This window comes from Myotis yumanensis, unplaced genomic scaffold (genome assembly GCF_028538775.1).
Source record: "Myotis yumanensis isolate MYYU_CA2020_CCGP unplaced genomic scaffold, mMyoYum1.0.hap1 SCAF_5, whole genome shotgun sequence".
NCBI classification, from domain to species: Eukaryota; Metazoa; Chordata; class Mammalia; order Chiroptera; family Vespertilionidae; genus Myotis; species Myotis yumanensis.
In genome coordinates this window covers 90,554,210-90,568,166 of record NW_027223756.1, presented here as the reverse complement: position 1 = coordinate 90,568,166, position 13,957 = coordinate 90,554,210, and the positions used below count along the sequence as shown (strand labels likewise).

Below are 13,957 nucleotides of genomic sequence, written 5' to 3'. Positions count from 1 at the left end.
TCCAGAAGAGGCAAATCCATAGGCAGGAAGCAGACTGATGGTTGTGAGGGGCTGGAAGGGTGGGCGTAGGGAGTGACTGCCAGTGGGGACGGGGCTTCCTTTGGGGTAATGGAAATGTTCTGGAACTAGATTGAGTTGATGATTGCACAGTATTGTACAGGTGCTAAATGTCAGTGAATTGCACACTCTAAAATGGATAAAATGGTATATTTTTATGCTGTATTTTACCATAATAAAAAAAATGCAAACGAACATCTTGCAATGTTTCCTGAGCACTAGCTATGCCCAGGGCCCGGGCCTCACCTTGCTGAACCGGTGAGAGCAGGACGAGAACTGGGGGATCTCCGTGGATGACTCCTCGTCGTTGGTTTCATCGTCCTCAGAGCCCAGGTGCCGGTACCGTTCTGAGCGCGCTGCAGGAGGGAGGGGCACACACAGCCCACGTGAAGGGGCTGTGAGGTTCGTGGGGTGATGTGGACAGGGTGCGGCAGGGGCACCACTACGGCAAAGGCTACCAAGTGGGGCTACGCCCTGTGTGTTTAGGGACAAGTGGCTGGGGCACCAGAGTGCATATCGGGAGTCCCTCCGAGCTGTGTCCCTGAAAGCGGTGGGACCGCTGGTGGGAACTCTTGTGTCCATGTGTTAGTGACTTCACCCTTGAGATAGGTCACCCAGAATTAGGAAAATGGTGCACCTCCAATGTAAAGTATGTTCCTTGTCTTACAGAGGAAGAGACAGACACTCAGAGAGGACCTCTGACATGCCCGAGATCACACAGCACGTTCTGAAGAGGCGCTGGAAACCAAGGGCACTGGCTGTGTGTGGCCAAGCCCTCTAGAGCAGCTGGGCAAGGTGCCCCGCCCTGTGCGACAGACTGGGTTCCGTGCCGGAAGGCCAAACCTGCTGCAAGACCCCCGGCAAGGATCTTACTGTCCTCTCCACAACGTGAGGGGGTGCAGCACCTCCTGAACCCAGAACAGGAACCAGCTGGCAGACCTGCCTCAGCTTCTCGGGAAGTTCAGGAAGTTGGAAGCTCTAGGCCCAGGGTGAGAGGGCAAGCACACACCCCTCTCCGCTCCTGGGACTTGTACTCACTGTCGAAGTAGCTGGTGTCGTCCTCGGCTTCCAGCTGTGGCACGAACTCGGCCTTGTGGCGCAGAAGCCCTGCCCAGTCCAATGTCCAGAAGAAGGGGTGCTGCTTGACCTCATGGGTGCCACCTGCAGACATGCCAGCTGAGCACTGCGGGCCCTACCCCAGACTTCCCAACACAGAACCAGAAAGATGGGGGCTGGGGCGGGGGGAGCCGGCCACCGTTTAAGAGCCCGGAGAGGAAGAGCTGGGGCTTGAACCCAGGCCCGGCTCTTCCTTTTGGTGGATTCTGGGATCCCACCACCCGTAGAAGCCCCAGGGCCTTAGAAGGGCTTCCTTCCTGGGCCGTTCCCACGTTTCTACTCCCTGGAGTAGAGCGGACTGCGTGAAGGCATCCTGTTCCCCAGCCTCAGCCCCACTGTCCTCTCCCATGGCCAAGCTTCATTATGAACATGACGCCCCATGTTAATGGGTGGCTGTATACGTCTCAAATGGTTCCTTAACCATCCACTAGGTGACTGTGGGAGCCACTGGGCTGGGCCATTGAGGACCTTAGGGCACGGCCCCTGGTGATCTTGCAGGCTCACACACTCACTTAGCCTCAGAGTTCTCCCCCTGCACCGGAACCAGCCACCTGCTATTCCTTCAAGGTCTTGTGCTAATTCTTGGCAAACGCCTATGCGTCCTTCAAAACCCCAGCTCCCAGCCCCTCTCCTCCATGCAGCCCGTCAAGTAGTTCTTATTGACCCCAGCCTCCACACATACCAGTGCCAAGACGGTCCAGGGGGCTCTGCCGAAGGAGCCTGGTGATGAGGTCCTGGGCGTCAGCTGGAAGGGCCTCCTCCCCCTCTGGCCACATGATCTCATCTAAAATAGGGGGAGGGAGGGAGGGGGCTGGGATGGTCCTGCAGAGCATCTCCCCTGAGCCCTGTGCTCCAGGCCATTAGCCTCCTCTGCTCCTTCAACACAGCAGGCTTGGTCCCGCCTCCCAGCCTTTGCTCTGGCTGTGCTGCTGTCCAGAGCACCTTCCCATCTTCTACGTGCGTAGCTCCCTCTCACCTTCAGGTCTTTGCTCACAGGTCATCTCTGAGGCCCCCACAGCTCTCTACTTAATGCAGCGCCCCCAGCACCATGGCCCCTCTCCTTTCTGCGCCTTCTCCTTCTTGGCATTTTTGGCATCTAATTGCTCCATAATTTGCTTATTTATCTTGCTAACTGTCCTTCTTGCCTACCAGACAGTGAGTGCCAAAGCGCTGTCCATAGTGTCCTCAGCTGTGTCCCCAGTGCCCAGCTGGGGCCAGGCATACCACAGGTGCATGGCCCACACCTGGGGCGGCCCCCTCTCTCACAGGTGGGCAAACTGCTGCCCTGAGCCCCAGAGACTCAAACCCGTGGCCCCCCGGGAGTCGGGGAAGGAGAACGTACCACTGACCACCTGGCCAAAGAGTTCCTCGGGGGTATCTCCAAAGAAAGGCACACAGCCCACCAGGAACTCATAGAGGACGACGCCCATGGCCCACCAGTCCACCGGCTTGCCGTAGCCCTGGCGGAAGATCACTTCAGGTGCGATGTACTCGGGCGTCCCGCACACCTGGGATAGGACAGGCAGAACGGGGAAACTGAGGACAGCCCCCAGCCTGAGAGAAACCCCGGAAGAGACAGGGAGGCGGGGCCAGGCTTGGAGTAAGGGGTGGGTAGAAGTTCAGGGGGCAGTTCATTTTCTCCTTTTCTACAGCCAAGTCTCGCCATGTCCTGGGGTCAGGCTCCAGACGGAGGGGGCCCAGCACGCAGGGGCGCCTGCCCACCCACCTGCTTGTCCATGAACTCCCTGGTGTCCTTCTCAATGTGGCCCTCGTAGAGGTTGGTGGCCATGCTCATGAGCCCGATCTTGGACAGGCCGAAGTCGGTCAGCTTGATATGGCCCAGCGAGGTGATCAGCAGGCTGCGGGTGGGCAGGCGGAAGGCTCAGGGCTAGGGGCCCAGCGGCCCTCGAACTTGGCTCCACCCAGGATGGGCCAGAGCCCCCCAGGGGATTAAGAAATCCTTCCAGGGCACAGCCACATCATCACAAGAACCAACGGGTCTCAGGCAGTATTACAAATCTGGCCAACGTCTCTGTGCACCTATTGGGTACATTTGGTGTTGCTATTGAGCACCTACTGTATACTTTGCTGTGCAAAACTAAATTTCCTGGGAATCACAGCATCTTCCAACTGTGTGTTACACCATCTCCTGAACACCTGCTTGGGGTGGTGGTGGTATCTAGTGTATTTTTGTACACACATCCATTACTGTAACAAATTAAACACTTTGTAAGCACCTATTTTTTACATTCCATGTTGAAAATTGAGCCCGGGCAGTGCAGCTTAGTTGTTGAGCGTCAACCTATGAACTAGGAGGTCACAGTTCAATTCCCAGTCAGGGCACATGCCTGGGTTTCTGGCTTGATCCCCTGGGTGGGGGGTTGGGGGAGCAGGAGGGGAGGTGTATGTATGCAGGAGGCAGCCAATCCATGATTCTCTCTAATTACAGATGTTTTCTATTTCTCCCTCTCCCTTTCTCTCTAAAATCAATAAAAATATATTTTTAAAGAAAAGAAAATATCTCAAGCACCTGATGTACACAGAAATATATCTGTGCACCTCCTGAGTGGAACTATTTTTTTAAAAACTTGCACATCTAGCCCTGGCTGGGTGGCTCAGTTGGTTCAAGTGTCATCCTGTACACCAAGCATGTCAAACTCGCTGCCCACAATGGATATTTTTGCGGCCCAGACAATATAATGAATGGTATATAAGAAATGTTTTAATAAACATTTCGTAACTTAATTTTTACAATATTGTTATACATAATTATTAATAACGAACTACAACAGCCGATGGCCACGTCATTAGTCTTGTACTGACTTGTTTGGTGTGCGCAACAGGAAACATTTCACTTTCGGAGAACAAGAAAAATATATTTTTAAAGAAAAGAAAATATCTCAAGCATTACACTTATTAATTTGTGCAGTTATTCAGTGTCTGGTAAGTTAATGTTCAAAAAAAATACTAATTTTTATTAAAATGTTCTATTATTTTGTATAAAGATGACTCATTTATTTCAACCCTTTGTATTCAGCATGTCTATCGAAATAAATCTATATTTCTATGAAAATTGAAGCTTTTGTTTTTTTGCGGCCCACATAAACTTAAACCTTGTTTATTTGGCCCGTGTCAGCCTTTGAGTTTGACATGCTTGCTGTACACCAAGAGGCTGTGGTTTCGATCCCCAGTCAGGGCACATACGGGAGGCAACCGATCTATGTTTCTCTCTTACCTCGATCTTTCTCTCTCTCTCCCTCTTGCTCTCTCTCCTTCCTTCTCTATAAAAAAAAAAAAAAAAAAAAAAAAAAAAATTCAATAAAACATATCCTTGGGTAAGGATGAAAAAAAAATAAAAAACAAACTTGTACACCTACCACGTATACTGCAGTATTTGCTAAATGATCAGATCACATGCTCCATCTTTATAGTCACATTTTCGTGTACCTCCTAGAAACCTCTGCTGCTTAAAAATAAATTCCAGTAGAACTCACTGTATATAGCCAAGTTGTTGGATGAGCCATCTATTTGGCACCACTTGTGAACCTCAACTCTGTAAAAAAAAATTCTGTGCACTTGTTTTTTTTTGTGTTTTTTTTTTTAATATATTTTATTGATTTTTTACAGAGAGGAAGGGAGAGAGATAGAGAGTCAGAAACATCGATGAGAGAGAAACATCGATCAGCCGCCTCCTGCACATCTCCTACTGGGGATGTGCCCGCAACCCAGGTACATGCCCTTGACCGGAATCGAACCTGGGACCTTTCAGTCCGCAAGCCGACGCTCTATCCACTGAGCCAAACCGGTTTCGGCAATTCTGTGCACTTGTTATATGTACTCGCTGTTTTTTAAAAATAAGGTTGAGCAACCACTGTGTGCAACAGCTGCATAAAAAGCACTTTGGTGTAGCTGTCAGGCGCAGCCACGTGCTCCAACACCTAGGCCGTGCTAAGACGACCACCATTTCCTGAGCTCCTACGGCACACTGTCTAAAATACGTTCATTTTGTAAATATGTATACATATATATATAATTGATTTCAGAGAGGAACATCAATGATAAGAGATAATTCCTGATCGGCTGCCTCCTACATGCCCCCCACTGGGGATTGAGCCTGCAACCCAGGTATGTGTCCTGACCGGGTATCGAACCATGATCTCCTGGTTCATAGGTCAACACTCAACCGCTGAGCCATACCAGCCGGGCAAAATGCTGACTGCATCTGCTATTTAAAAATTTTTTTTCTTCTTATAAATGAAATGATACGATGCCTGGGATTTCCTTCAAATCCTCCAGCAGGGAGGGAGGAAAGGATTGGCCAAGTGTTGGCGGCTGTGGAACCTGAGTATGGGGGTGGGCACCTCTGTTATGGGCTGAAGTGCGTCCCCCCAAAATACACACGCCGAAGTCCTAACCCCCAGTAACCATGGACGTGACCTCACTTGGAGAGAGTTGTTGGACATGTGATTACTTCTAATAAGGGAAAATTGGGGCTGGGCAGCCTCTAATCCAGTATGACTGGTGTCCTGTAAAAAGGGAACATTTGGACACAGACATGCACAGAGGGAGATGTCATGTGAACACTGAAGCGACACTGCCACAAACCAAGGAACTACCAGAAGCTGGGAGAGAGCCTGGAACAGGTCCCTCCCTGGTGCCTTCAGAGAGGGTGTGGCCTGCTGACACCCTGATCTTGGACTTCCGGCCTCCAGATTGTGAGAATAAACTTCTGTTGTTTAAACTGCCCAGTCTGTGGTATTTTGTTATGGCAGCCCTAGAGAACTAATGTACCTTCTCTTGACTTTGGGGTGCATTTGAAATTTTCCAAAGATTTATCTGAAGCACCTACTGTGTGCACCTATGCCTCCCTCAACCCTGCAAAGCTGGGCACCTTCTAGCCCCGTCTTGCAGGTGAGGATGCTGAAAGGGGCAGGCCCTTCGTTGGGGTCTGACCTCAGACACTCAGAAGACCCCATCCCACCCCACCCCACTCCACCCCAGGATGATCTCAAAGAGGCCTGTTGGGCACAAAGCTTCCTTAGAGCATTGAACACAGGCCAGGTATACAGCAGGAGCCAAATACACATTGGTTTTGTTTTCTAAGCCATTGCAAATTACAAGGTGCTCTGAAAACACACAGGGCTCTTACCACTTACGTCCACACCTCCACATAGCAAGTACCTAAGAAACATGTGGTTCTTGCCTCATATCCAGAGGGCACTCAATACATGGGTGGCCTTTTCCTTTGTACACAGCAGGTGCTCAATTAATGCAGGGGAGAGTGCTTGGAAAATTATGTAGGGACTACAGAGCATGAAGGATTATTCACATTCACGCTCATGTCTCCCAGCCACCCATAGAGAACCTGGCACACAGTAGGTGCTTACTGAATGCTAGAATAAAACAAATATCCCAAGACTCAATAAACATGGTCTCTTCCTTTCTTTCCTGAACTAAAACACAACACGTGCTAAAGACATGCACAGTCCCTTTCTTCACATATAAGGTCTTGCAACATGCATGTTCCTTTTCCCTGTATATAGCTGGCGCCTCATAAGTGCATGTTCTTTCCCCTTGTGCAGTAGCAGCTCCGAGTGCACGCTCCCATCCCATGTACAGTTCTGCATCCTAAGTGCACATTCCCTCCCCTTTCCTGGCACCACCTCCTAAGTGCAGTCCTTTCCCTGTATACAACAAGTGCCTATTAAGTAACTGCTCTCCTCTGTACTCACCAGATACTCAAGATGTGCAAGTTCCCTGCCTTCCTGATGGTAGGGGCCCCATGTTGCCAACAGAATCCAGATAGGTGGGGCTCCTGAGCAGCCCCAGAGGCCACTGATGCCCCGCCCCTCTGCGTGGCTCCAAACCCCACCCCCAACCCTCCGGGGACCCGCCCTGCGGCCTCAGCTGCTTACTTGTCAGGCTTGAGGTCTCTGTGCACAATGCCGTAGTTGTGCAGGTATTCTAGCGCCAGGACCGTCTCTGCGAAGTACATGCGGGCCATGTCCACGGGCAGCGGGCCCATGTTCTTCAAAAGCGTGGCACAGTCACCGCCTGCAAGGGGCAGACGTGCTCAGAGGCGTAGTCTCTACAGCCCTGCCCCATGGCTCTAACTCCCCGCCTGGTGCATAAGGTCCCCAGGGGGTCCTGAATGCGGGTGGGGAACCAGGCAGGGGTTTGGGGAGGACAGACCCTGCCTCCTGATTTTCCCCGGATAGAGGAGCAGCTGTGTCAAGTGCACAGTGGTTTCCCTGTACACAGCTGGTGCCCCCAAAGTGCATGCTCTCTCCTTGCCTGGTAGCGCCTTGGTGCCCGTTCATGCACTTCCCTGAAGGTACTGCTCTATTCTGAACTGCAAACCTGAAGCCGAATCTCCCCCGCACCCCACCCCCCCGTTCTTCCAGCCTCCAGGCCTCTGTCCACCAGTCTCCCCTGCAAGGATGGACATCTTTCCCCTCCAGGGATCGCACCCTAACAACGGCTCCCAGACACAGATAAACCCTGGGGTTATAAGGAACCTACACATGCTGTTGCTGCCCTTTGGGGCTCTCTGACCCAAGGACTCCCCACCTAACACTCTTCTTTGGGCTCCCCCAGCCCTGATCCCCCATCTTAGGCTGAGGGCTTCCGAGGCAGGCTGGGACCCCCTGGAGGACAGAGCAGATCCCAACCCGGCCCACGGCAGGGCTCTCTCCCAGGTAGCGAGAGGGTGAGCTCCCCGCTGCTGGAGGCATGCCGCCCCCGGGACCGCACCTTCCACGTACTCCATGACCATGCACAGGTGGCGCCGGGTCTCAAAGGAGCAGAACATGCTGACCACAAAGGGGTTCTCCGCAAAGGTGAGGATGTCGCGCTCCACGAAGACCTGCTGGATCTGGTTGCGCAGGATCAGGTTCTGCTTGTTGATCTTCTTGATGGCGAAGCGCTGGCGAGTGTCCCGGTGCCGCACCAGGTAGACGGCCCTGGGAGAAAGGCCGGGCTGGTGAGGCCTGCGCTCGAGGCCCTGGCAGGCACGGGAACCAACCTGGGCCCAGGACCCAGCCTGCTGGGCGTTGGCCTGTGCTGTGCTCTCCATCTGGGACACCTTTCCCCATACCTGGCCCCTCTCCCAAAGCAGCCACCATAGGCTTAAGCTGCCCGCCCTGGTGTCCTACAAATGAACCAGATATGGCCCTGGTGTGCCGGCCCTGAGAGTATTTATTCATTCACAGCAGGCTGAGACCCATGAACTCAAACACCTGCACCCAACTCAGGGGTTTAAATATAATCCAAATGAGCAGATTTTTAGCCATTTCGTGCCTGCTGGCTTTATAGACTTGATGAAACTGTACCCAACGGCTCCCAGACACAGATAAACCCTGGGGTTATAAGGAACCTACACATGCTGCTGCTGTCCTCTAGGGCTCTCTGACCCAAAGACTCCCCACCTGGCCACTGGCCCCCTCTCCCATCTTGCTCTGATGGTCTCATCCACGCCCACCGCTCTGCGAATCCGTCAAAGTGGCCAATAATGCTCACTGCATGCTACTACCACCATGTGGTCATCTTTTTTCCTGGCCAGAACCCCCTACACCTGGATCAAGGATGGACACATTCAAGGTCGTGTCAGCTGTGTTGCATCTCCATATCCCTCTGCAGGCCTCAGTTTCCCTGCCTGTGCACTAAGGGACTGCTGGGCCTTAGCCATCTCTGTGGGCATCTGAGAAATGGGTTTGTGGGGGACCTGAGGACTCACCCATAGGCCCCATTGCTAATGAGCTTGATGGTCTCGAAGTCACTCTCACATGGCTTCCTCCGTGACGGACCAACCAGGGCACGGCTCTGTGGGACAAGAAGGGCTCAGGGTCCTGACTCCCTGAGGAGTGGTTTGGGCTCCTCTGGCTCCCAAATCTTGGTGCCTGATGCTACTTTCTCTCCCATCTAAACCCCAACTCAGTGTCCAAGTTTCTGAGCTTTTGCTCAAGATGTGCCCTTTACCCAGAAAACTCCTACACATCCTTCAAAACCTTTCCAGTGCCCCCTCCAGCCCTGCCCAACCTACACAGCACAGCAATCTAACTTCCCCCACCTTCCCCTCATAGTTACAGGCATTTATTAGGCACCAGTCATGCAAAACTTCTGCAAACCCAGCCCCTCCCACAGCTGCCTGGAAAGAATAAGACAGGTGTAGGGACCCAAAACTCTATGCGTCACCTCCAGGGACTCAGGTGCTGGGGGCTGTCCTTTGTCATCAAGGTGACTCAGAGGCACCATCTCTGCAAGACAAGGGAAGAAAGAGCCTTGAATGGGGCTTCTCCACCTTGCCTATCACCCAGATTTCCTGAGGCCTCCAAGGCTCATCTGGGGCTAGGGCTGTGGCGCCTCCCCTGCCCAGCTCCCATGTACTGCCAATGGGCCCTGACCGTGTCCAAGTCTGAGCGGAACTCAGGAGGCCGGAGTAAACAACTGAGGAGCTGTCTAGAAGGACGAGCAGGCAGCCCAAGCTCCAGCTACTCAGCTTTCATCAAACCCTGGCTCCTAAAAACCTCCTAACTCAGGGTGTGGCCAACGGGGAGGAGCCCCCTTACAGTCCCGCCCCAGGTCTTGGCAAAAGGTTGGACGCGGTGGGTGGTCCATGAATTGTGAGCTGTGACAGTGCCAATGAAATCTCACGGTCCCAGAGTTAGTCTGGAATGGGGTGGTGGAGCCTCAGGGGTGAGAGACCAGTTCAAATGCAGCCCCTTCCACTCTCAGTGGCCCCCCCAAGGTATTGGGTAGGTGTTCTGCCCCCACAGCCTCAGCCGCCATCTGCCTCACCACTTCCTACACCCTCTGACAGCAGGCCCACCCCCAGCACTACCTGAGTTATTTCCACTGGACAGACAGGAAGCCAGCTTCGGCCACAAGGCCAGTCCACCAGCGGTCTGGGCTCGGCATACCTGTGTCTGATCCCCTGCTCTACCTCATCTGCCTAGAGCAGTGATGGCGAACCTATGACACGCGAACTCATTTTTTTGGTTGATTTTTCTTTGTTAAATGGCATTTAAATATATAAAATACCAAAAATATAAATCTTTGTTTTACCATGGTTGCAAATATCAAAACATTTCTATATGTGACACGGCACCAGAGTTAAGTTAGGGTTTTTCAAAATGCTGACACGCCGAGCTCAAAAGGTTCGCCATCACTGGCCTAGAGCCTCAGTCTTTCCAGCTTTGAGTGGGGACAATGGGAGCCCAGTCCCATGTTAGCACAGCAAGAACGCTAGGTGAACACTGGCCACTGAAACCAGGCCCTACTAACCCCCTTGCCTCCAGCCAGCTCCCCTTCCCTGAGCTATAGCCCTCTCCGCTGCTCTTCCGACATGCCAGTCAGTCCCACCTCTAGGCCTCTGTAGTCCCCCTGCCTAGCTCCCCCTTTTTCTCTCCCAGACCTGCATCTGGTCACCTCTCCATCCTCAGCCTGAACATCACCTCTTCCCAGAGCCTGCCCTGACCACCCCAGGACAGGCCATTCTCAGTTCCATCTTGGCTCCCCCATCCTGGCTGTTTGGGGGAGTTCTTGTCTGCAGGTGGCCTGAATTGGCTCCGAGTCCACCCCTGGGGCCACCGTATGAGGAGACTGGAAACAGGCTTTGTGAATTTGCAGGACGATGTGAATGTCAATGCCAGTGGTGGTCCCCTGGTGCCCTGGCCCATTGCACTTGGCGTTTGAGAACACAGAGGTCCCAAGGCCCTGGCAGGTCAGGGGGTCCAACGTGCAGCCACCTGACCCTGAAATCTCCGGCCCTTTCCCCATAGTGGGTCCCATAGGTGACCAAAGGCAGAGAACAGAGAGACAAAGATAATACGACTATACCCCTGCCTCTCCTGTCTCCTTTACCTCCCTGCCCTGCGTCAGCTCACCCTCAAGAGGGTCCTTCGTCAGGCCCAGCTGCCCAATGATGTACTGCGGCAGGTCTGTCTTGATGCCCTGGCCCTCTCGAGCCTGGCCCTCGGCGGCCTCCAGCAGGTGGTAGAATTCTTCAGGGTCAAACTCCTGGGGGTGCAGAGCTCTGGTCAGCCCAGGCTTGGTCTCTCCTCCAGGCCCTTGCAAATGCTGTTTCCTCTGACCTGTGGGTCCAACTTGTCCCCGGGGCCCCCTCCTACAGGAAGCCCACCCCAGGCTGGCAGCCTCTCCGGGTCCTACACAGTGAGAACTCTGTCTTGTCTCCCGGGGACCTGGTCTGAGCTCTGCTCGACCTCTGCGCTGAAGAGACTCACGAGGCACTCGAGGAGCCTTGCTGGCCGTGAGATGATGATCAGCAGCTTCCGGACCAGCTGGACAACGAAGCCGACCTCCTCACTGTCCGAGCGCTCGTGGGCCTGGAGGCGGGTGGGCGGGACATCACTCACAGGCCCTGGCCCCTGTCCTGCCCCACCCGGGGCCCCCCCAGCCCCCAGCCTCCACACACATCCTGCAGCAGCCTCTCCAGCTTGTCTTGCATCTCCAGGAAGTAGCGGGAGGTGACCAGGGCCTCTCCAGACTTGGCCAGGCAGTCGCGGGCCAGCTCCACAATCTGGTGGTGGATGAAGCCCAGGACGCCATCGGCTAGTGCCAGCTGGGCACCGGGAGAGTAGGCCATGAGGAACTCCTGCAGACGGCCCTCCATCTGGGCCGTGGCCTGGCAGGGGGAGATGGGAGACCTGGTCATCGGACGGGACTGGGGAACAGCACATGCAGATGGAGGGCAGGAGCGACAGTGGGGGGAGAGAGGTGACCATGAAGCTGATGGGGTCGGAGGACTGGGGGAACATCTGAGACCCGGAGGGAGAAACAGAAATGGACAGATGTGGGGACACAGCCAGGACAGAGACTGCCTGTCTGTCACAGAGGGGCAGCAACGTGGAGGGGTGTTGGGGCCCATCCAGCCACAGGCACTGCCCACCTTTGGGAACCTCTCCCGGTACACATGATTCATCATGACGATCTCATTGTCGAAGGTTCCTGTTGTGCGTCCAGGGCTGAAGGGGGGTGATGATCAGCTTGTGACATAGGACCTGAGACCCAGCCCAGGGGAAGGGGGCTGAGCCAGGCTAGGACAGGGTCAAGGCCAGCAGGGAGGAGGAGCCATGTTTTCATCCAAAGCCAGCCCAGGGAGGTGCCAGGGCACGGGCTAGAGGTCAAAGCCCACCTGAGGCTACGGGAGCGGGGTCGAAGGCGGGGCGAGCGGTGGCCACCCTCCTCATCAGCCACACTCTCCGAGCTGCGGAAATGCTTGGACAGGAAACGCAGTTCGTCTGGCGTCGGTTGGAAAGGAAGCTGGTGGAGATGCTCCCGGGAGGATGAGCTCGACTGGCAGGAGGGGGTCAGAGTCATGGGTTGATGGTCAGCCCACAGCCAGGACCCCAGCACTATTCCTACCCCCCGCCCCCCGCCCCCGCAAGGCCCAGAATGCCTGGCTCCTATCCCTTAATACCCCACCTTGATGCCCCCTCCTCCAAGAAGTCCTCTCTGCCTGTTCCCCATGGCAGCGCCAAGATCCCCTCTGGCCAGGCCCTGTGATAACCTGTGCACCCTAGGGGAGCTCCTGGGCTAAGTCTGGGTTCTCTAGGGTCCCCCACATCGCCTAGAACACAGCACAGAGGCAGCGGCCAGGAATCTGCTGACTGCACAGCTATCTGACTCCTTGAAAAACACAAAGACATGTCCCCCCAACCCTGCACCCGCCTGTCTGCCCGCCAAGGTGGGACTGTAGGTACCGAGACGGTGGAGCTGGGCGTGTTGGTTCCATAGCCAGAGGACGGGAGGGATGCGAGGGACCATCTTCTACCATCAGCCCTGGAAAGGAGAACCAGAATTGGAAGGAAGACAGGGCCCCTGTGGTTTGTGGCTGCCAGATTCTGGCCCCACTGGAGGAAGGACTCTATAAGGCCGAGAACAGCACGTCAGGGTGGGCAAGTCCACTATGCTTCTTCCTCGTCCTTTAGACCCCTCCTCCAGAAGTCCTCCCTGACTCCAGCAGCCAGTGACCCCCCCTCCCCCCGCAAAGCTGCCACCCCTCGGAGTTGCACCTGCTGGGGTACATGCTGGCTGCCTCCACCAGACTGAGGACTCCCCGAAGGCCAGCCCCCCATTCCTCAGCCTCCCAGCGGGCACTCAATAAACGTTGAATGCATAAGTGACAGATAAAAGCCTGGCACACACGCCCTGGCTGGGGTAGCTCGGTGTGTTAGAGCGTCGTACCAATCGCCAAGATCGCGGGTTCAATCCCTAATCAGGGCGCACATACAAGAAGCAACCAATGAATGCATAAATAAGTGGAACAACAAGTTGATGTTTCTCTCCCCCACCCCCCTGGAATCAATCAGTAAATTAAAAAATAAAATAAATGCCTGGCACATAACAGATCCTCCATGAACTCTTGCTAAACTCCTATTAAATGCGCAAATTGCTTTCAGTGAATTAATATTTCTTAGACCGGGTGGCGTCCCCTCTCACCCCCACCCCTAGAGCTTGTTGACATTACCTGTCTGTTCGAGAGATGTGGCTGCAGAAGACCGAGGCAGGGGCAGAAACCAGAGGGAGGGACCAACACAGGGCAGGGCCGGGGAGGGGAAAAGGCCAGTGAGGAGGCAGGTCCATCAAGCAAACACACCCTGCCTGTCCCCTCAGCAGTCACGAGGACACCATCCCCCAAAGCCAGGGACCACTCACCTCCGGGCAAAGGGGAAGTTGACGGCTGACACAGCTGAGAAGTTCCGGGGACTGTCCAGGGGGCTGTTGCCTGCTGATCAGGAGGCCAGGGGAAACTGAGTCATCAGGG

The 13,957-nt window shown here is 54.4% G+C and overlaps 1 protein-coding gene across 11 annotated transcripts in view; it reads right to left on the bottom strand.

The window, feature by feature from the left end:
• Positions 1–13,957, bottom strand: part of MAST3 (microtubule associated serine/threonine kinase 3) — a 36,994-nt gene that overhangs the window by 8,365 nt on the left and 14,672 nt on the right. For 3 of the 11 annotated variants that reach the window (XM_070416413.1, XM_070416408.1, XM_070416412.1), the window contains 17 exons: positions 13,849–13,921; positions 13,661–13,681; positions 12,894–12,972; positions 12,326–12,486; positions 12,080–12,155; positions 11,606–11,815; positions 11,415–11,516; positions 11,058–11,190; positions 9,367–9,428; positions 8,909–8,994; positions 7,927–8,135; positions 7,089–7,227; positions 2,900–3,032; positions 2,516–2,681; positions 1,856–1,957; positions 1,096–1,218; positions 304–413 (listed from right to left, as the gene is read on the bottom strand). In XM_070416413.1, coding sequence (XP_070272514.1) covers positions 304–413; positions 1,096–1,218; positions 1,856–1,957; positions 2,516–2,681; positions 2,900–3,032; positions 7,089–7,227; positions 7,927–8,135; positions 8,909–8,994; positions 9,367–9,428; positions 11,058–11,190; positions 11,415–11,516; positions 11,606–11,815; positions 12,080–12,155; positions 12,326–12,486; positions 12,894–12,972; positions 13,661–13,681; positions 13,849–13,921 — 1,985 coding nt within the window. The remainder of the gene's footprint in view (positions 1–303; positions 414–1,095; positions 1,219–1,855; positions 1,958–2,515; positions 2,682–2,899; positions 3,033–7,088; positions 7,228–7,926; positions 8,136–8,908; positions 8,995–9,366; positions 9,429–11,057; positions 11,191–11,414; positions 11,517–11,605; positions 11,816–12,079; positions 12,156–12,325; positions 12,487–12,893; positions 12,973–13,660; positions 13,682–13,848; positions 13,922–13,957) is intronic. The other 8 variants (XM_070416418.1, XM_070416410.1, XM_070416415.1 and 5 more) reach the window with 3 other exon arrangements.